This window comes from Labeo rohita, chromosome 6 (genome assembly GCF_022985175.1).
Source record: "Labeo rohita strain BAU-BD-2019 chromosome 6, IGBB_LRoh.1.0, whole genome shotgun sequence".
Classification (NCBI taxonomy): domain Eukaryota; kingdom Metazoa; phylum Chordata; class Actinopteri; order Cypriniformes; family Cyprinidae; genus Labeo; species Labeo rohita.
The window spans coordinates 21,092,887-21,116,446 of record NC_066874.1 but is presented as its reverse complement, the minus strand read 5'-3'; the positions used below and the strand labels follow the sequence as shown (position 1 = coordinate 21,116,446).

General features: G+C 36.4%; 1 protein-coding gene across 1 annotated transcript in view; it reads right to left on the bottom strand.

The window, feature by feature from the left end:
• The window catches only part of pik3r3b (phosphoinositide-3-kinase, regulatory subunit 3b (gamma)), a 188,119-nt gene that overhangs the window by 112,010 nt on the left and 52,549 nt on the right, over positions 1-23,560 (bottom strand). The window contains exons 3-4 of the mRNA XM_051111861.1: positions 3,486-3,581; positions 2,636-2,713 (exon numbers count right to left, since the gene is read on the bottom strand). Of these exons, the coding sequence (XP_050967818.1) occupies positions 2,636-2,713; positions 3,486-3,581 (174 nt within the window). The remainder of the gene's footprint in view (positions 1-2,635; positions 2,714-3,485; positions 3,582-23,560) is intronic.

Sequence of the window (23,560 nt, the reverse complement as noted above, 5' to 3'; positions counted from 1 at the left end):
GTTCCCAGGGGGCACTGAACCGTCTCCCCTCAGAAATCTTTAGGACTTCAGGGTGTGTTAATCAAGACAATTGCTAAAAGACTCCAATAAAACAAAGGGTTTAGAAGAGCTCAAGCGGCAGAAGCCCCTTCTGCCCAAGCTGACTGTAAAACGCTGGACTCTAATAGGTTATTGACTCTTGCATATGAGACAGGATGACATCACTGCCAGCCAATGGGAGAGCAGGAAGTCCGGAAGATGAGAAGAGTGTTTTTAATTTGTGTTTAGCTGAGCTCAGCTTCTCTCACGCAAGAAAAAGACGAGAAATGCGTCAATGATGAATGTCGGAATTAATAAACGGAAGGGAAGGGGGGCTGTTGGCATGTTGTCGAGCGGGCACGGGTCAGCCACGCTCTCCGTGCGTCTGTCACTGTATCCAGGGAGACCGGAGCTGGAACCGGTTTTCTTTTCTCACCGACTGTGTATGTGTGTGTTCATGCTTGTGTGCTTTTGCTGTACACCGAATGCATATGCATGCACACATGCAAATGTTTGTCAATCCTCCTTGACCATTAGTTTGAATTTACTGCGTGTGCACTTGTCGAACTTCGATACACCTGATCATGAGTCATTCCTCTCTCCGCTCCTCTCTACCTCCCACATGAAACCTTTCCTCTTTCGTTTTCTCTCTCGTTTCTCTAAAATATGTAACCCCGTGGCTAAAACAGCTTCCCGTTTCCATGACAACACACTGTTGATCCACAAATCGCTGGTTGGTTAGCACAAGCTCTAGCTGGGTGACGTAATGTTGTCTCTGGTCTTCTGTGGCCACTGGACTTAACCACTTCTTGGCTGGACTTTTAAATGGCAATCATGGTGCGTGTCTGCCAAAACACTTATGAGAGTGTATGCAATGGTGTGAGTATTTCCACACTGAGTAACTAACCTGTTATATAACTGCAGGAAATGGGTGCTGGATACACTTTGTAACGTTTCACGGTTGGCTTAATGGCATTCATACCAGTCAAAGGTTAGACTTATGGTTAGATGTGAATGGAAATATTTAAAAAACAAACGTTATATAAAAAGATGCACATAATAAAAGATCACAAACATCTATCAAATACATATATAAATACACATACATATATATATTATATATAATATATTATAAGAAAAATAATCTGAGATCTAAGCATTAATTATGTCCTCCTTCTATATGTATATTTAGTAGTCAACATTCAAAGTGGATCAAAAAAGTTAATCAAAGTTGAAAAGATGACAACTTTGATAAAAGCTTTTGATCCACTTCAAACGTTGACTACTGTATATAATTACATTTAAAAATGGGATCTGTAAGTTGCCTGTGTAACACAACATTGACCCAAAACACATGCAAAAATAATCACTCTGAAAAGGAAATTGAGAGTTGTGTAATGACCAAATCCAATCTAAAGCTGTTATGACATAATAAGCGACTGGATTTATAAGCCTGAAACATGCTGAAGGACTCTTAAAAGGCAAAATCTCAAATCAATGCTGAAGGTCAATATGAAAAAAGCTAACCTTTCCTACACCACTGTAAACTGGCCTTACCACATTGTCAGAGCACATTCATGTCAGCCAGACAACATCTACCCTATACATATAGTTTCTCAGTTCATAAGAGTCCTTATGTGTCAGAAGGCATATTTCAGAATCTGTGCAGCAACTCGTGAAAGACCCTTTGCCCTTTTATGGATTTGTGCATGTGAGCATAAGTGTGCACATGTACTCTCAAGAAACTTGACATGAACAAGCTCAGGTTATGATAGTGCACATGACATTGTCAACCTGCAAAATTATTTATATGGTTGTGATGTTTACGTAATGGCTTAAGTTGTGTCAAGATGTCACAGGTTTTGCAGGACTATGTATAGTATATCTGAACTTGAGTGGCAGAACAGATTGCAAACACAATCTCTAACACAGTCCCTTTTTTAAACTTAATAAAAGTCTCAGTCTGAAACAACAACTGAATGTGAACTACAGTGATAAAAGGAGTTTTCTCCTATGGGAAATTCATGCTCTATCTAATCATTTTAGTAGAGAGGAAAAGGATGCAGTGTGTGTGTGTGTGAATATGCGTGTATTTGCTTAGTCTAATCCAATAGTAGCACTGAGTTTTTTTGGAAACAGCATCTCCCAAAAAAAGTACGGAGCCAGAGCACTCCCTTGTGGTGCTAAATAAGAACTTCAGCTAAACTTTACAAACTTTTTCAACAGCAGTGGCCTGGATCTACACTGCGGAACACTGGAAGTTTCTCCACTGCTCAAAAAGGTTTTATTGTTGTTTTTTCCCCTTTATCTTTTCATGTTTTTTACTAATTGTTCTCACAACTGGGACTGTCAAAACCTTCAGTTTTTTCTTTTTTTATAGAGCATACATACATTTTGATCTCAGATTTGAATGGATTATATCACACTCACGATCGTTTAATTTTAATTAAAACTCTCAAGACTCCCATACAATCAGTTCAGGTAAACTGAAACTTAATGGCTGTTTAATAACTAGATGCCTATTATGGCACATGGGGCTGAACGTACTATTTAATACATATTCTGAAATTAGAATGTACAAAATAAACCACTTAAGAAAAAATATGTCATGACTCACCTGTTTCCAAAGCCTGCAGTAATTCTGGGGAGCCAGCGGAGGTCTGGCCAGACCGGTACAGTGGCTCATTCTCCCAGTCTTTAACACAAGACAGAGGTCAAAGGTCAGGTTTATAATCTGATGTGTACAAAAAGTACTGTGGTGGTACAATGGTAAAGTAATGATATATACACTTGATATATACCTTTCAAAAGTTCAGGTCAGTTCGATTGTTTGCAAAATAATTTTATAAAGCAAGGATGCATTGAAACTGCTCAAAAGTGACAAATAAATGCTGTTCTTTGGAACTTTCTGTTCATTAAAAAGTCCTTTTTTTCCCCACAAAAGTATTTAGCAGCACAACTTTTGCAGCATTTACTTCATACAGTCTTCCAAGGTATTTCAAAGAATACCATGGTATTACAATTTTATACAGCTGAGGTCAACATAGTATTAAGAATCAAGCGTATGCAAACTTTTGTATGGGGTCATTTTTATTCATTCAACTATTTTTACCTTTTTTGGACTGAATGTAAATGCCTTTTACGTGAATTATCTTATTTAGGTCAGCACTAAATAAAAAACTAACATGCATTTTGTATGACCCCTCTTATTTTGGTAATATAATTAACATTCTGCAGATTCTGCAAAAGGTGTATGTAAACTTTTGACCTCAACTGTATGCCCAAAACAACATGGTATGATCATGTTACTGTACTACAATAAAACCTCTCTTATGTAACTGATTCTAGATATGAGTTTTTTACTAGAAGTTGTCAGTAACACCATAGGTCAGCAATGTAAGTGCTAGACTGGTGTCCGGCTCTCTGAATAGTTAAATTAGGTAGGTGAGCCAGAGGAGCAAACTCACCCAGTCTCTCTAGAGCCTCCGTCAGCCTGAGCACCACGGCCGGGGTCTGGTCAGGCAGAGCGCACTGCTCCACAACATCTCCCTTTCCACAGGGGCCTGTCAGTGAAGGAGGGAGAGAGAAAGAGATGATGATGAGAAATCCCACTGGTGAGACCAAATTCCCTGATTAGGTGGCCGCCTGTAAACCCTCATCTCATCTCTCCTCAGGGAACAGTCAGGTTGTCATATTCACACAAGCATGGTAGATATGCAACATACTACTCAAGCCTCAAACTCACACACATTTATGTTAATGCAATAGTTCACATAAACTCTGTATTAATATTAACATTTTACCAGCTGAAGTATATAAAATATAAATGAAAGTGATAGTTCACCCAAAAATGAAAATTCTGTCATCATTTACTTGCCTAACCCATATGTTTTTCTTCTGGTGAAAAAGAAGATAGTTTGAAGAATGTTGGTGACCAAATATTTACTCAGCGACTTCAATATATGAAATTCGGAATCTAAACTGTTTAGTTAATAACATTTTTCGAAATATCTTCTTTGTGTCCCACAGAAGTAAAAAAAGTCAAACAAGTATGGAACTACATAAGTAAATAAAGACAGAATTTTCATTTTTTGGGTGAACTATCCCTTTAAATGCTGCAAAATATAAACATTTTGTCCAAATGGGTTTTTAAAATTCAGTATATGATATGTCCTCCAGGTGTGACCTCCAGCAGAATGAAATACAGTGCATAATGTTTCATAAGCATCATTGTCTCTGCCCATCTCCACTGTCCTTCCACTAAGCACTGACCTTCTGCTGAGGTACAGTTGGGGAGTGTGCCCATATATCTCTATGTATGGGCACTTATATGCGTTCAGACCACCATGTATAAAATCCTTGATGGGTCTGATTTTAAGGATCGACAGTAATGTCAATGACACTCTGCCCATAAGTGTGATAGAGAGAAACACGGCAGCATCCTTTACATGACATCCTGTCTACATTGTCCTGACACCGAGGATGACCAGACCATGGTGAAGAATGGAAACAGAAAAGACTGTGCATTAAAAGACTATTACCCATTAGAACAAAAGGTAGGGAATTTATAAAATATTGCTGAAAAACTGATATTCAGGGGTTTAGGTAACAGAACTAACAATGATATCATTTATTAATCTAAGTTATTCTACAGGGCTGTTAAATGCTTGAATTTGATTGGTTGACAAACGTCTAAGGTGTGCAATTATTTTCACAGAAATGCATGGCTAAAGTAGTTCCATTCATGTCTTGACCACATTAAATGTCCATATCACTTTGCTAATTGATTTCAGTTATTTCAAAGGTCCTTACAGCCTACAACAGCAAAATATCCAGAACCCACAACACTGACCAAACAAATAAATGTATTAAACAAGAAGATAAAAACAACAACTTATTTTTATGTTTTTGCCACAAAATTACATTTTATTAGGTATAAACGCACACACACTCACATTCACAGTAACTGTAGTATAAGCGGATTTATTGACCATAGGCCGCCGAATTATTAAAAAATAATGCACACATGAACTGGTGATGCACACACCTTGGGTATGCATTATTTTCTAATAGTTCAATGGACAAGAGTCAATTATGTTGCTTTTACTACTTACTTGAAGTTTATTTATAAATATACTGTTGTTCATGGTTTCTCATGTTTGTTTACAGTACATTAATATTAATATACACAACTTAAAAATGTGTTAGTATATGTAGAATTAACCAAGATTAATAAATGCCATGACTGAACATTACTGAAAAGTCTAACATATTAAAAAAGTTAAATTGAAAAAGTAAAAAAAAAAAATAAATAAATAAATAAAATAAAAATGTGCTAACTAAGAATACATGATGAAGTGTTCCTTTCACACAAAAATATTTAGCAGCACAACTTTTTTCAACATTGCTAGTAATAAGAACTGTTCTTGAGCGCAAAATCAGTACATAAGAATGACTTCTGATTAATCATGTGACACTGAAAACTGGAGTAACGACTGCTGACAATTCAGCATTATATTATAGGAATAAGCATTTTAAAATATATGAAAATAGAAACAGTTATTTTAAATTGTAATAATGTTTCACAATATTTGGTTTTTACTGGATTTTTGATGTAGCCATCTTTCAAAAACTTTAAAAAATCTGACCAAACCCAAACATTTGAATGATACTGTACAGTATAGTCTTGAATGAGATTGTTGTGGCATTCCTCTAAGGTATTTCAAAGAATACTTAAAATTTTTTTAAGAAGGCTTAAAATTTAAAAAAAATGTGTTAGTATATGTAGAATTAACCAAGATTAATAAATGCCATGACTGAACATTACTGAAAAGTCTAACATATTAAAAAAGTTTAAATGAAAAAAGATAATAAATAAATAAATAAATAAAATAAAATAAAAATATGCTAACTAAGAATACATGATGAAGTGTTCCTTTCACACATGCAAATAAAGTCTAAAGGTCATATCACAGTAATGCATCAACCTTATAACTACATGGAATAAACATAATTTCATCTTTTGCACATATAATATTATTTAAGTTAAGATAATATTATTTAAGTAGACAGCTAATATTATTTAAAAAAAAACATTAAAATAACTTTTCAGTTAAAGGATAGTTCACCCAAAAATAAAAGTTCTGTCATTAATTATTCACTCTCATGTCGTTCTAAAACCTTAACACCTTCATTTATCATCCGAACACAAATTAAGATATTTTTGATGAAACCTTTTGCTCTTTTCTCCATAGACAGCAATGCAACTAACACGTTCAAGACCCAGAAAAGTAATTAGCACAATGATAAAATAGTCCATGTGACATCTGAATGACAAGGAAGAAAATAAATTGTTGAATAAAGTCTTTTTTTTTTTTTTTGCAAATAAAAGTATTCTTGTAGCTTCATAACATTACAGTTGAACCACTGATGTCACATGGACTACATTAATAATGTCCTTACTACCTTTCTGGGTCTTGAACATTTCAGTTGCATTGTTGTCTCAGGGTCAGAAATCTCTTGGATTTCATCAAAAATATCTTAATATGTGATCAGAAGATGAACAAAGGTCTTATGGGTTTGGAACGACATGAAGGTGGAGTAGTTAATGACAGAATTTTAATTTTTGGGTGAACTATCCCTTTAAATTATTATACAGCAAACTCAGAGTAGGATTTTCTTTTCTCTCTGAGCAGGAAACTTAACTGACATTTCCAAACACTGTTAAACTCATTTATATCGGTATGCATTTTAAAGCCACAGAGTGACAATTTCATCCATTTACATCAAATTTTCGTAATAGCGAGAAATTCAAATTTTCTGCACCATTATGTGAAGCATGAAGTCCGTGAAACCGTAGTGCTCTTGTACTGCCGTTTGCGGGCTCTTGTGAATTATCTTCAGTGACAACACTAATTAGCACTGATGTGCACCACCCGCTAATGTCTACACAGATACCAATGCTATCTCTCGTTGTTTCGTTCTGTAATTAGGAAATGGCTGTTTATTTAACAGAATCTCACACACAAGCATCTGTTGACAGCAGGAAAAGTTTGCGTTCCCATGCACGGGTGTAATTGGTGCGCTAATCTGCACAGCAGTGGCTCCTGTTGCACCCCGCTGCAATTTTCGCACTATGAGGTGGCAATACTTTTCTGGGCTGTGCTAATTTAGCTTTTGTTTTTTCAAAGCACCAAAACGTTTTAAGGTCCGACAGTTTAAATCTAACCAGAAGTATTAACATCTGCAGTACAGGAACTGATTAGGTCCTTTATTACTCTTGACTTATCATATGCAAATGTATAAGTTCTTGTGATCCTTTGGTAATAATATAGATGAAGCTACAGAAACAGGAAAGAGGGAGATGACAGTGATTAAAAATAAAAAAAAACTGAAAGATTAATGAAAAGTTCCTCTGAGGCTTTGATGCAGGTGGCACAAAGACAGCGGAGGTTTGAGATTACACACGTTAACGGCGGAGCGCATTGGTATTCCAACAACACGCGGTGCATTTAATTGCTCCACATCCTGCTGGTTTCTCTATGGACCTCGATAAGTGACGCCTTATGAATGAGCAAACAGGTCAGAGCATGATGGGAGGAATCATAATTCTCTCACTCTCACACACACACACTTTCTCTTTATCTCCCTTGTTCCTTTTGTTTTGGAAGCCACACATTCCTTAATTGTCGGTCAGCCAAGATTTATACAACTGGAGATTAATGTAGAGCTGTGTGCAAACTATATCTTACATTATCATGAAATTAAAGATGTAGGAGTGATATTTTAAGTTAAATGGTTAGTTAATAAATTATAGTTGCAGGAAAAAGTATGTGAACTCTTTATTATGGATTTCTGTGGAAATTAGCCATAAAGTTTGATCTGATCTTCAACAGAGTACTTTAATGAATAAGACAAAAATTAGGGCTGTCACTAACGATTTTTTTGTTGACTGAGTAATTGGACGATTATTCTGATGAATAATTGAGTAATCGAATAACTATAATTTTTTGTGGTAATAAAACTAGACCTAAGTGAACAATAGCTTTTAAAATTACTTAAAATACATATATAATACCAATGAGGCAATAATAATTTGATTTGTTCAAATAAAGTATCAAAAGCAAGTAATCATATGGTTTTATTGAACAAAACTATTACTAACTAGCACTAACGGGCATTATGCATTATATCAAATGACTGCAGAGGGCGCCAATGGCCTGACAATTGTTTTTACATTTTACTCACAATCTAATCCTTGTTTAATATTGACTACGCAACATTTAATTCAAATGTAGACTTAATCCTTAATTTCTGGCCAATAGTTTACCACAGAAATGCTACAGCCACTGTAATTTCTTGAATATGTGGTTTTGTAGGTTTTGTAGGTTTCCAAATGATTTACCTTACAAATCTGATGAAATGACGTATGTTGCATTCCCAGATGAACAGTATAATAAACCCAAACTCACAGCAATATGCAGAGATGGAGTTTGAGACATTCTACACACATGTAAATGAAAACTGTTTGTGTGGAGCAGCATTTACTGTGAACAGAACCGTTCTGAGATGCACATACTTAACCTACAGGCACATAAATAAAGTGCATATATTAAACCTGCAATGCATTAACTGAATCGTAGCATTTGTGAATTCACAATAGCATTGTGCTGTATTATTTTAAATGGGTTTAATATAACATGCAGCTTTGGATAACTGTCTAATAATCTGTTATATGGACTCTCGTCCATGGAATGTTCCACTTCCAGTATTTTGCTGGTTACTGGACACTGGCAAATAGCAGTCGAGGATTTTTTAAAACAGAGTACTCAAATGGAATCGAAGAATCGTGACAGCCCTAACAAAAACAGTACAACAGTTTCACAAAGTCACAAGTTACAGTGGAGGGTGGACAAAGCATGTAAATAACTGTAATTTGTTTAAGCAGATTATGCTTGTATGTTGATGTAAGCATAAAAATGCATGTTTAATCTATCTGTTTCCTTTCACTGTATTGTATAAATGATCACCACAACACACCAAAAATCACTGCGGAAAACAACTCCACAAGGCATCAGGAAATCATTCCAGACATCTGACTTGGCATTTTCCGATTGTTTTTTCATGCATTTCAAATGTCAAAACTTTGCCCTTCGATTTGCACCAGCCTGAACTTATGTTTACATTTCTGGCACCACACATGTACGCAAGGACTTTCACGTTATATGTGTGCTTGAAAGCGGTCACAGGTTGTTTGGCTTTATGTAGGAGGCAGTGGGCAAATTTCCTTTCAATTGGAGTGCTACTATGCGTTCGGTGCTTCGATTAACGTCACTGTCAGAAAACATCACCGAGGCAATTTCTCAAAACGTGAGGCACAAGCTGATGGGTGAGGGACAGCAAAGAACAGAGGAACAAGAGGGAAAGGACAGCGCATGGGAAAAGCAATACTGAGAACAGCACCACAGCAACTAATACTATGAGTCATGTTCGGTAGCCCCTCCAACTGTGAAATCTCATTGGCTCACTGGATGCACAACATCATATATATCTCTTATCATTGATATATGATATATGACAACTAATAATATTTAAATAAAAACTGTTAAATATTCTTTAGCAAACTGTCAAAAGTTTTATTTAGTTTTATTTTTTATTTATTACTTTTATTTATCAATGACACATTTATTTGATCAAAAGAGTAAAGTGTAAAGACACTGATAATAATAATAACTTTTCTTGAGCGCCAAATCAGCATATTAGAATGATTTCCGAAGGATCACGTAACACTGAAAACTGAAGTAATGCTAAAAATAGCTTTGCCATCACTGAAATAAATTACATTTTAAACTATATTAAAATAAAAAATATTTTTGGTCAAATAAATGCAGCCTTAGTGAGCATAAGGGACTAATATTTATAAAACATTATAAAAAACAGAACTTCATTAACTGCCATTTATCACTTACATGTCATTATGTGAAAAAAAATATCATATTTATTGTAATTAATGATAATTATCAGCATATCGTATCTGACAGAATTCCTACACATGGATGCACTGATATACACACAGTAAATTAACCATCAGTCACCTTCTGATTGGCTGATGGTGTCATGTCATGCGGCAGACTCACGTTCAGAGCAAACAAGCGAACTGCTTGTCGCTGGAGGCTTGTCACATATCACCTGCTGTTACATGTTTGCAAGTATTTTTCCAGGTGCTTTGCAGTTCAAACACATGTTAATTATCCTGCAGGTAACTTAAAACAATCAAAAGATCTGCAAAAAGGAAAGACAATGCAAACAAAACATGGCACTGTTGGTAAAAGACCTCCAGGGGAAATGCATCTCTACTTAATATCTATTGTTGATCCCATTAGTGGCATTTATGAGTGTAAAGCACAAGACTATGTTAAACTGTGGGGGTGTCGCTGTCACCGTACAAAGCTTGTGTGCGCCGTCCCGGCTGCACTGTGAGAACACACAAGCCTATCAGATCTTATCCGTTTTCTATTAAGAGGACAGAAAGCAATTTCTAGGGTTTTCATTGCCCTGTGTGTGTGCGTGTGTGTGTTTTAACGAGCTCTGGTCACGATGACAGGGAATTACTGAATGGATCAGCACTTCTGCACAAAGCCATTAAGTGTCCAAAGTCGGGGGTCAGCTAGTTGAAAATGTGGGAAACACAACACGCAAGTCTTTATACACACACACAAATACAAACATATTCTCTTACGCCGAGTTTCCCATAAATTATATTCAATCTTCCTTTTAATTTTCTGACTTGCCTAAGCATATTAAGGACATTGTCAGCACAATTTATTAATTTTCTGCACACATTAACTATTACAATAATTGTCTTTTATTGCCTTATTCCCTTTGAGGATGCAATACCTGCTCTTTCATTATCTTCAGTCCACCTAACGCAGAGCAATTTACCACAGTGACCACTAGGGGGTGCCACACTAGCCACAGTGTCTCGGTGATGCAGATATATGAGCCTTTGTGTGCTGCAGAAGGGACTACAGTGTGTGGGACAGAAGCGAATGCTTTGAAAGGACAAAGAAATGGTGAGAGCCACTGGTGGGATCTTACATAAGATTCTGGGAATATACAAAATGTGAAATCCACATACAGTCCGAACATTAGATGTGTGTCATACCAAGTGCACAAATTGGGTTTTCATACTTTTGATGCCAAGGACCACAAAAAATGATAATTAGTCATATTTAATATTTAATAAAGACACATTTGTTCTGTGAGAAGAAGTGTGATATTATAAAAGACAACATTTTGTTTGCTAAATTAAGCAACTGGCTTCTTTGTTGTTTTTGTATTGATGCCAAATAAAATTTTTTAAATATTATCTGGAATAACATGTATCTGTTTTTCACTCACTATAAGAAAACATTAAAGGAATAGTTCACTTCCAGAATAAAATATTCCTGATAATTTACTCACCCCTACGTCATCCAAGATGTTCATGTTTTTTTTTTCTGACGAATCTTTGAGGAAAACAGTCCAGGATTTTTTTTTCCATATAGTGGACTTCAAAGGGGATCATTGGGTTGAAGGTCCAAATTGCAGTTTCAATGCAGCTTTAAATGCTTTTACACAAGACCAGATGAGAAATAGACTCTTTTCTAGCAAAATGATCGATCATTGTCTAAAAAGAAATAAAACATATACTTTTTAACCATAAATCCTCATCTTGCACTAGTTCGACTGCACTCATTACGTGGTCAAGTTGGAAAGGTCAGGCATGACGTAGGTGGAAGTACTGACCCAGCGTTTTACAAAGGGAACGCGCAAAGAAAGTCAAACACCCTTTTCAAAAAAAGATAAAACAACGATGTCAGATGATTTTGAAGTTGGAGGAGAAAATGAGAGTTTTTACACCCTACATTGTTGAACCGAAGTACACAGACGAAGAACTAAAAATGGCATTTCTTTTCAACTGAAGAAAAAGACATGAACACTGGGATGACATGAGGGTGAGTAGATTATGAAAAAAAAAAATTCTGCAAGTGAACTAATTCTTTAAGCATTTTCAATTTCAATCAAATGTATTTATATAGAGTTTTTCCACAATAAATACTGTTCCACAGAAATGTTATTCCTCAAAACACAGAAAATTCTTTACAATTCTCTTAAAGGATTACTCCACTTCCAAAAGAAGAATTTCTTTTGTTCGTGTCTTTCTTTTTTCAGTTGCAAAGAAATTGTTTTTTCAGGAAAACATTCCAGCATTCTTCTCTATATAGTGGACTTTAATGGTACTCAACAGATTGAAAGTTAAATGCAGTTTCAATGCAGCTTCAAAGGGCTCTACACAATCTCAGTCAAGGAATAAGGGAGTTTTTCAATCTACCCTAATTGCCTTGAACAGGAGATGCACAAAGTACGCATGCGCATAGCAGAGCTAGACAAGACGAGCATTTGTGGTTAAAAAGGTGTATAATTATATATTTTTTTAAGATAATGACTGATCGTTTCACTAGATAAGACCCTTATTCCTCGACTGGGATCGTGTAGAGCCCTTTGAAGCTGCGCTGAAACTGCATTTTTAACCTTCAATCCGTTTAGCACCATTGAAGTTCACTATATGGAGAAAAATCCTGGAATGTTTCCCTCAAAAAACTTCTTTGCGACTGAACAAAGACATGAATATCTTGAATGACATGGAAGTGAGTAAATTAAAAAGTGGAGTAATCCTTTTAACTGTCCTGTGGCCCCCTGGGGGTCACAACAAGACCCCAGTGTAAAAACACCTGGTAAAGATCTATGTGTGAATATACTCATTTTCAGTGTCTCTCTTTCCTTATATATCAAACAGAGTGATGCTCACTACACTGAATTTATTACAACAGCAACCACTGTAGATGCAACGGATATTGACTACATTGTCTGAACAAACGGATGAGATTACATCACTTGCAGAATGACAGCAGACAGCCAGATTGAATTTCGAAATCAAATGGGATTTGTGTGCACAATCCACACAATACAATCCATAACACAACGTGAAAATAAAGCTCCCGCTTAGTGCCTCTACATAACACTCCCTTCATCTCCCTTATAGTGATGTCACATAGTAAATCAAGCTCTGTACATAAAACCCATGCACAACACATAAGATTCAGACAAAGAGAGCTGATGGCTCTCTCCAATGAAATTGTATGAGGAGGAGGAGCAGCGGTCAGACAGATGAAGGCTTGCAGCTACAACGGTCCTGCCAAAGTGATAAGGGATTAGTCTCTTCCTGTAAATCTTTAGAATGTTTCTGAAGGATTTATACTTCTTTCTCTTTTTTCCCTCTCTCTCTCTCTCTCTCTCTCTCACACACACACACACACACACACACACACACACAGCTATAGCCATTTCCTCTTTTACAGTGTGAAATTGAAACTCTACCCTGATTCTTTACCTGCTCTGCTCCGCTGTGTCAATAAGGGCTATTTAGCCTTTGACCCTGCCACAGGCTAGAGTGATGAAAGAAGTGGACTGGCCAGCTCACACACAAAAGGTATGCACTCACAAATAACCACACGAACAAGTATGAATTATGATTCAAATGCAGTAGAATGCGGCTTTCTGATATTTCCCCTGTTGTGACACACACACACACACACACACACACACCTTATTAATTCCTGCAATCCACATCCTTATCAATCACATGTGATAGCAGGCGCCACCCCCTTCAACACGGGAAAGATTACCACAGCTCGTTTCCAAACTGCCTCGCAATATAGCATCTTACTCACACACACACACACACAACACACACACACTGGCCACAATGCGCTCTGAATAATTTTTTAAGATAATGGTGAAAATATGTCAGGGAAAATAATTGAATTTAGATGCACTATCCAAACCAGTTGTCCAGATAGATAGAACCGCCCAGCTCTTCCCTTGATATTGATTATGTGCTCATTGTCTATTCCTGTAGGGATAAGAAAATACGTTACACAAATCAATAGTTCGCACAAATTTTATCAGGTTCACACAGGCCGAGATTAAAATGATTATGAAGTGCGGGAAAGTGATGCCAAGAGGGAGACTGTCAATCTATCAAATTTTGAACCATTTCAGTAAATTTAAACACCGTGAAGAGCCCTCTGGGACAAAAGGGTTAGCTTCTCATACTGAATGTAAGATAGCGCTTATCTTGACTGACGTCTGTATTTTATCAACCAACTCATCCTCAATAAAACAAAACCCGTGCCTCTACTTACATTTTTACTCAACTTTAAAACTTACCTATACTTGGCAAATCAAAGCAGTTTCCAACTGAAACGAACACTAGAGGCAGTAAAACAAATGTATTTTATACATTTTTTTTTTTTTTGCAATAGATGCTACTCACATTAAGTGCAAATAGCGATATTTATACTATGTATACTATTTATACTACGGTAGGCAAATATCTCCACATCAGTATTTTAGTACGTTACAAAACAGTATGCAATAATAATGTATCAAGTGTAAATGATCATTTTTATTAAAATTATTAAATAGATGCCACCCTATTGGGACAATAAAGCCCTCCTTACATCTACCCCTAATCTTACCCAATACTTTATTTACTTTTCTACTATTTTCTTCATTTTTAATGAAAATAAACGCCTTTCAATATAATATGTGATGTGAAAAGGAAGACGAGTGCATTCGGCAAAAGGCGGATTCGAACTTGGGTCGATCACATCAAGAAGACCTTGCCTAATATTTTACCGTCTATGCCACTGGAGGTGTTGACTGACCAGTGGTTCCTGACCACGTTCCTGGAGGCCCCCCAACACTGCATGTTTTCCATGTCTCCTTAATCAAACTCACCTGATTCAGATCATCAGCTCATTAGTAGAGACTCCAAGACCTAAAACGGTGTGTCAGACGAAGGAGAGATGCAAAATGTACAGTGTCGGGGGGCCTCCAGGAACATGGCTGGGAACCAATGGTCTAGACCAACCACACGTTGGTGGGTGGAGTAAATAGCCTCTGCCAACAAGGCAGGCTGTTTGCATTTAGTGTAAATAGACACTCCGTTTTTAAAGAATTTGATACAAATCATGACTACGGGGCAAATTATTGAATAATAAATATGATGATTTGTAAACAAATACATTTTGACATTTGTACCACGTGTGTATTGCTTTTCTGGCATAGTAAACTTGCTTGAAAGCTCACTTGGTAGCACATTGCACTTACAGTAGCTGGGTTTCCATCCAAAGTTGCGAATGTCGCAAAAAACATTTGCGAATAAGCACCGTTTCCATCCAACGAGTCAAAGACAACAAAATCGTCACTTCCTGATAAACTAGCACTATGTATCAGTAAGTAAAGTAGGAGAGGCTACTGAATATAGACTTTTTTTAAATACAATAAATTACTTGCGCCTCAGAGCAAGCAGACAAAACAAAATAAACGTGGTCACTTCTTTGACAACAGACTTTGCTCAGGCATTTCAGAATGACCATAACAACATTTCAGATGCTGTGGAACGAGATCAGCCATTGGTTAGATGGGTTTTGGCGTCCCATAGCACAAAGTCACATTACTTTTTTGATGTGTATGGAGGAATTTATTTTGCAAATGCGTTTCCATCTCCCATTAATCGCATTAACCCTTTATCAATAGTAAATTAAGGGGTTTTTATTTTTATTCTAAATTATTCCATCACTCGTTTCTGATGCGATACTTTAAAATGCGCATAAAAACAGGGTGATGCAAACATAGCTAGTGTTAAATGATGAAAAAGATTTGTACAAGCAAGCTAAAATGCCTAAAATGCGTTAATATGTCATGCTTGCTTTTGTTAACACTATCAGTTAGGTTTAGAGTAAAATTTTGTATAGGTGGTATGTCAGTTTCAAACGTGATAGTCACCAGACATTTAATTTCCAAAGTGCATGTAATAAAACATTGTCAGATTACATTAATGACTGAATGACTGAAAAACTGAATGCACTTTTATTGCTCCTCACTTGACATTTAACTTTGAAATTGGTGCAAAACGTGCAAGAAGCTTTGTAATATAATTTTGCAGAAAAGTCGCCACAGGCATTTTTTCAAGTGAGCCTGGGTAAAAGAAAATATGGAAATCAATGCAGTTTCTTCAAGGAGAAAAACAGAAAGAACAAAGTGTATCATGTCACAGTTAGGGCATGAAAGAATGAAGGGAGAGCAGGAGGGAAGAAAGAGGAATGTAAACAGCCAAGGAGTAAAGCAGGTGATGGATGCAGGCAAAGGAGAGAGGAAAGTCGCAGTGTGGCCTTCCAAAAAGATGCCACCTGGCAGGGGCCTGGCCTCGGATGTTTTGCCTGCAGCCAATGACAGAGTCCCACAAGAGGGGCGTAGAGCACATGCCTCTTCAATTAGAGCACTCCATGAGGGAGGAGAATAAGAGGGAGAGGGATAGGGATCGTAGTAGCTAAGGAAAGATTTGTGTGTTGTCAGATGAGCGGTATAAGAAAGAAGTTGATGAAAGGGAGAAAACAGAAATGAAAAAATCTGGAAGAGTCAGATGAGGGCTGCAAGTTTGTACGACTAAGGTTAACATGTCATTAAACAAAAGTTGGCAGCAATGATATTACAGCTTCACTGGTTGCAGTATCCCTAGGGCTGCACTCAGCCCGTTGGGTCATTTTATTGGGTTGTTTTTAATATTTTTACCCAATTGTACACATTTTATTTCATTTATAAAGTCTTTACTGTACGCAACGCAACATAGGAACGAGATGTCAGCCAGCTACGTCAGCAGTGGTCACTTCGCATGATGGAAATGCCTTTTACCTTTCATAAAATAAATGGATTTTATTCATTATAGTACTGAGTTTGATTTAATTTAATGTTAAAATATATTCTCTAATGTCAGTACTGTTTATTTATGGCCAGGTTTTGGAGTCAGTCACGGCATCTTTCAGCTACGAGTGAAACCGCCTCAGATTTTGGCAACACACCGGCACGAGAATTAGCGCTATTTCGGAAAAAAACTATTACAGAGAACAACTGAACACACTAAAATTAAAATGCTACTTTTAAATGTCATATTTTTGATGTATAAAATACTTGTTAAATGAGTTTAAATGTATGTAATATTGTGAACTATGCTGTTTTCACCCAAATAAATTCAATTTGTCTTTATTTTGTCCATTGTTCTTGCTTTATAATAAATGTTCGTTTTTTTGTTTATTGCTGTTGTCTCTAGTAATGTGTTCCAGTCCATTTTAAGCCAGCAATATAATAAATTTTAAACAATAGTTGACTTAAATAAAATAACCCAAGCGTGTTTGGTAAAAACATTTAACCTAACCAGCTGGGTCAAAATAACCCAGCATGTGTTCTGTCCAATATTTACCCAGTGCTGGGTTGCCAAATAACCCAATATGGGTTGTTTTTAACCCAGCATTTTGAAAAAAAAGTGTTTATTACGTAAAAAAACATGTATAAAAAATAGCAGAGCCTTAGAGGAAACTTTATATAAACAAATAAGTTTAAATTTGATGAGCACCGATACATACACACCTGCAGTCACAGTTCATATATTAAACGTGGCATGTGGCTTGGCAAATGTAAACAGCCTGCAGCTAGTCTAGACTAATAAATTACACTACTTGGCAGAAGAATTATTTAAATTCGTAATATTATTACATTTAATGATTTATGGATTTTTACAATTTTTTTTTTTTTCATTTGATGAAAAATGAATGAAAATTAATTCATAAAAAAAAATTCAAAAAGCCACTTTATGCTGTAACGTGTGTTATTTATACATTTCAGCTATACATACAATAACAATGTATATTTATTTTGAATATTTTTTTCAAAATATCTGTTGTGTCGGGTAACTACAGTAGATCTAGTCTTTGAATAGGGGTGTCTGAATCAGTGTCCACAATGTGGTGGTCATCCATCCTTTGCGAAGAGAACATTAACGCTCACTTACTGCAGGCTCCTTAATGAGCTATTAAAGACCTCTTCACTACCGTGAGAGAAACTAAAGTGTGTGCGCCGCAAATGTATTCATTCACGAGCGCCTGACCGCGGCCCACTGAGGCATGCATAATTAATAAGAAAAGGGAGATAAAAGCAGACTGAAGTTATTTTTTTCTTCTTGATGTAAATGTGTACGTTGCCCATCAGCATGTATGTGTGCCGTCTGATCCCGTGTGTATCTACGGTAGATAAGTCAGTAGCATTCCTCACAGTTATTGCCATTCTAAAGCAAGACGAGACAAATATACAGGCAATGTAGGCCAACTCCTTCCTGCTGGCCACTAAATATTTATCACATATTAAACATCCAAGCCCGCAGCATCATACCGCTCATGGAAAGAGAAATGCTCTATACTGCATTCGAGAGAGTCGGGAGATGTAATTTAAAGAGCGGACATGTAACTGAAAAAAAGGGAAATGAGAAGAAATGAGAGATATGATGTGTGTATGTCCGCACGTGACTAAAGGGACGCTAAACTCATCCGCTTCTTCCGCCCATCCCCATGGGTGATCAGCTATGCAATGACCAAATCTAATGCATAACATCCTGTCCCCAATCTACACATGTCACACAATTCAACAGATTGAAAGACGAAGGGCTTTCATCCAACTGAATGTAAATGAAATGAAAATACACAAAGGCAACCTTGAAAACTGAGGGGCATTTCATGTGCGCTTTTAAATCTCTCTCTTTACTCAAGGAAGAAAAAACAAGAGCTGACTGAGGGGACATTAAAATTCATTTCATTCTTCCCTTTTCATCGTTTTTTAATTTCTATATGAACCTTGCTGTTTGAAGAAGTTGGGGCTTTGTGATCGAGCAACAATAGATTCTTTCCTCACATGCTTCTAAAGCGGTTTCATCCATTTGTAGTATTAATTCTTCTTCCTTTTTGTCTGACTATATACTCAGGGAAGCACAAGCAAGCGCTTTACCATTTCAAACAAAATCTATTAATTATTAAATTAGTTAAAATCAATAGTAAAGACTTGCACTAATCTTTACTGCTCAGAAGGAATATCAGATGAGTGGACATACTTCATGATCTCATTCACAAGAGAATAAACATCATTTTTCCTAGAACAAGAAACTTCCAGACTTCAAAAGGCACCATTAGGGAAAAGAGACCAAAGGGATTCAGCTTAGTAAGAGGTTGAGTACGGAAAATATTGGACAAAAGTGTGTAATTCTCAACAGATCTGTCTTTTTAAACATTACTGCTGTTATAAATGAACTGAAGTGACATGATTGACAGGATATATCTGGTTCAAATCAAACTCCACAAAGAGCTCAGAGAGACAAGAAAGATGGTGCGTGAGTATAAGTTTATAACACACATCACCTACACTGGAGAACAGACAAAGAAAATAACAACTTAAGTAACATAATAAATGGTGCAACCCAGACACACTGGAAAAACAGGCCTGTAAAACATGAAAAACATAGCAACATTTTTTAAATGTGATATAATACACTTCAAATGCTCACTGGTGCTCTAGAAGGACAAACGATGCATTGAGAGCGGGGGGTGAAAACTTTTGAATAGAATGAAGATGTGTACATTTTTATTTTGCCTAAATATCATATTTTTATTTAGTACTGCCTTCAGAGGCTACAGAAGATTCTTACATGTTTCCCAGAAGACAAAGTAAGTTCAATTTACCCTGATCTTCAAATTCAAAAAGAATGAATTTGAAAGCCCCCCAGCTCTTAATGCATGGTTTTTCTTTCTGGAACATCAGTGAGCATTTGAACCTTCTGCAATAGTTGCATATGAGTCCCTCAGTGGTTCTTAGTGTAAAAAAGATGGATCTCAAAATCATACACTTGTTGGAAAAGGTTCACATACACAAAAATGCTGGAAAAACAAAGAATTTGTGGGACTTGAAGGATTTTTCTGAAGAATAGACCCTGCTGTGGAAAGCTGTGGATCAATTAGGTAAGAACACAGTATTCAGAATCAAAGGAATGTAAACTTGAACGGGGTCATTTTTATAAATTCAACTATTATTTTCTCTTGTGGACTATATTTAAACATCTTTTATGTGAAATATCTTATTCAGATAGATGAAAATCATACAAGCAATATATGGACTTCTAAAACTTATTTTTGTAATATCCTTGAAGTATCATTAAATGAGGGCTTGTCTCAGCAAACATTGATATATGTGATTCAATATATTAGATTATTAAATAAATTACTCATAATTATTGCAACTAAATAGATTAAAAGTTTCAGTTGACTGGCAGCCAAGACAATACCAGTATGGTATTTCCTCATTTAGAGAGCTAAGAATAAGTGTGTGTAAGTGTAGTTATGCTAGTACATCTTTGTTAGACTCCCAGCTTCTCCCTGTGAAAGCTACAGACAGAGACAGATCACTCGTGACCTCCATCACAGCTACTGACCCTATCACTCTGAGCAGAGAAAAAGAACGAGAGAGCGAGAGGAAGATTGGATACGGGGAGGGGAGATCTAGCACGTCTGAGTGTCTTTTCTTGACCCCCTACCTCATCTCCAGCTGTACATCACAGATTGCATCTGCTTAGGGGGCTTTCTGCACACGCTCAGAATGGTGACTTCCCACATGATTTACCGTTCCTTATCATACACACCTGCGCTAGGTAACCCATTAGTTGTGCCCTATCTTTTGTGTAGATGCATTGTCTATTCTCACATTGGCCAACAAACCGAACGGATAACAAAGCACAGCTGGCCGTGATGAGAAGGCCTGCGCATTAGAATAATTGAGAGAGAAGAGAAATGAATGAGAAAAGAAAAAGGGATGGGGCAACTGGAACCGGTGCAGATGTGCAGTTCAAGTCCATGTGTGCGGATGACACTTCAGAGGCCGAGGTCTGCTGGGACAGCAGTGCGTGTGCGTTTGTCCTGATTAGTGCACAGCAGATGTGCAATAGTAGGGAGCACAAAGCAAGCTGAGAAAAAAGGTCCCAGCAAGCCTGTCATTATATTCCAGTACATCTCTCTCTCTCTCCATAGAGAAATAATTATGCTAACAGTTGTGGCCAATACACTGTGGCCTCTTTAACCTCAACAACACATCTCCCAGCATCTATTCGAATCAAGATCAACGCCAGCTATTCTAGTGGAAACTCTGGAATCCCTGTAATAATTTCTTTTTACATACATTTTACTATTGAATATGAATCACACTGGGGTTAAAAGGTCAGATAACACTATACACCACAGTACACCAAACATACACACATATACCAAAACTTACATAATCTAAAATGTATAAAAATGTCAAATAAAATAAAAATAAAAAAATATAAAAAATAATAAAATAAAATAAAAAAGTTATAAATAGGTATAAACAGTAGCAGCATTCAACAAATGCATACATATATACATATACTGGGATAACTCAGAAATTAACTGTCCATTTAATCTAGTTAACTAAACTTCCCAGAAGCTACATTCATGGAAAGTGTGTTTGATGAGTCCCGAACAGTGGATGAAACAAGGGCATTCAGAGATGGATAAACTAACCAAGCAAGGAAAAAGCCACATCATCATCATCATCATCTTACAGCTGTTTTCTGCTGTAATGTAACTGTTTCTAAGCCACAGCCTTAAGGGTGAAGCACAAGCTATAATAGAAACTGGGAAAAATAACAACAGCAACAACAAATAAAGCAAATAGTTTGGCTCAAACTGAAAACTGAAAATCAATTTTAATTAAATAAATGGGTCGACATTGCAGTTCTTTGAAACGGGGTTAAAGCAGGACCTTGGCCTCCCTGCAGTGCCACTCAGACACAGAATGTTGTAATTGATCATACTTAAAGGGCACAGCAGGCATTTTTCTATGTCCAGGCCACACTGGACAAATGAAACATATGTTTTTCTTTCTGTTGTGTGTATGTGCACACAACTGATGAGATGGTGAAAGCAACAATAGTTGCAAGCAAAACTAATACTGCATAGTTCTTGTCAGTTAAAGGATAAGTTCACTTCTAGAATAAAATTTACTCAACCCTATGTCATTCAAGTTTCAATGCAGCTTCAAAGGGCTTTACACAATCCCAGCTGAGGAATAAGGGTCTTATCTAGCGAAACCAATAGCCATTTTTTTAAAAAAATACAAATTTATGTATTTTTTTTAACCACAAATGCTCATCTTGCACTAGTTCGACCTCACACATTACATACTGCAACAATGGATCCAACGGTACATCCCGACTGAAGTACCAACCCAGTGCTTACAAAGCAAACGTACAAAGAAAGTCAAAAGCAATTGGAAAAAAAAAAAAAAAAAGTTTGAGAAAAAAATGAGATGGAGTTTTCACCCTACCCTACTTTTTTGAACCAAAGTACACAGACAAAGAACTAGAGACTTTTCCAACATGATTACACAAAGTGTAAAGAAATCGCAGAGCTAAAGCAAAATGAGCATTTGAGGTTAAAAAGTATATACATTTTATTTTGTTGACCGTTCATTTTGCCCTTTGAAGCTGCAGTGAAACTGCTATTTGGTCTCCATTGAAGTCCACAATACGGAGAAAAATCCTGGGATGTTTTCCTCAAAAAACGTAATTTCTTTTCGACTGAAGAAAGAAAGACATGAACATTTTGAAAGACATGGGGGTGAGTAAATTATCAGGAAATTTATATTCTGAACTAATCCTTTAAGGGCTGTTAGAAATTGTTCATCTAAAAATGAAAATTTGCTGAAAATGTTCTCACCCTCAGGACATCCAAGATGAGTGTGTTTTTTTTAATGGAACAGATTTTGAGAAATTTCATCACTTGCTCACCAAATGGATCCTCTAAATGGGTGAAATCAAAATAAGAGTCCAAACAGCTGAAAAACGCATGACAATAATCCACATGACTCCAGTCTTTCAATTTATATCTTGTGAAGTCCAAATCCATAATTAAGGCATTTCAACTGTCACTTCTGACCACAGTACCAGTCCATAATCCATAATAATGCTTCCAAGTTGTCCTTTCATATCAAAATCCATCCACCATTTGCTTGTAAATGGTGCTTGATCTGTGCAGATTTCTCCCCTGATTCAGATGAGACTTTTTCTCTGGAGAAAGCAATATTATGGATATAGGACTCGTATTTCAATGGTTTGAAGTTAAAAACATCTTAATGATCGATTTGTTTATTATAAATATGCAGCTTTTTGCTTCACATGATGTCAACTGCCTTGAATTATTGTGATGCTTTCATCAGGTGTATGAACTTCCATTCTGACAGCACCAATTTACTGCAAGGGATCCACTGGTGAGCAGGTAATGTACTACTGTACAATACTAAATTTCTCATAATCTCTACTGAACAAACAAACTCATCTACATCTTGGATAAATAAATGAATTAAACATTTATAAAGTGCTTTTTAGACACTATTGTACACTCAATGGAATCAGTGGTGTCCTCAACCACCACCAGTATGCAGCATCCACCTGGTGAATATGTGAATTATGAATATATACTGGCAAAAGGATATTATGTCACAATATAGGCTTACTGTATGAGTAAATGTGTTGTTTATTCCATAA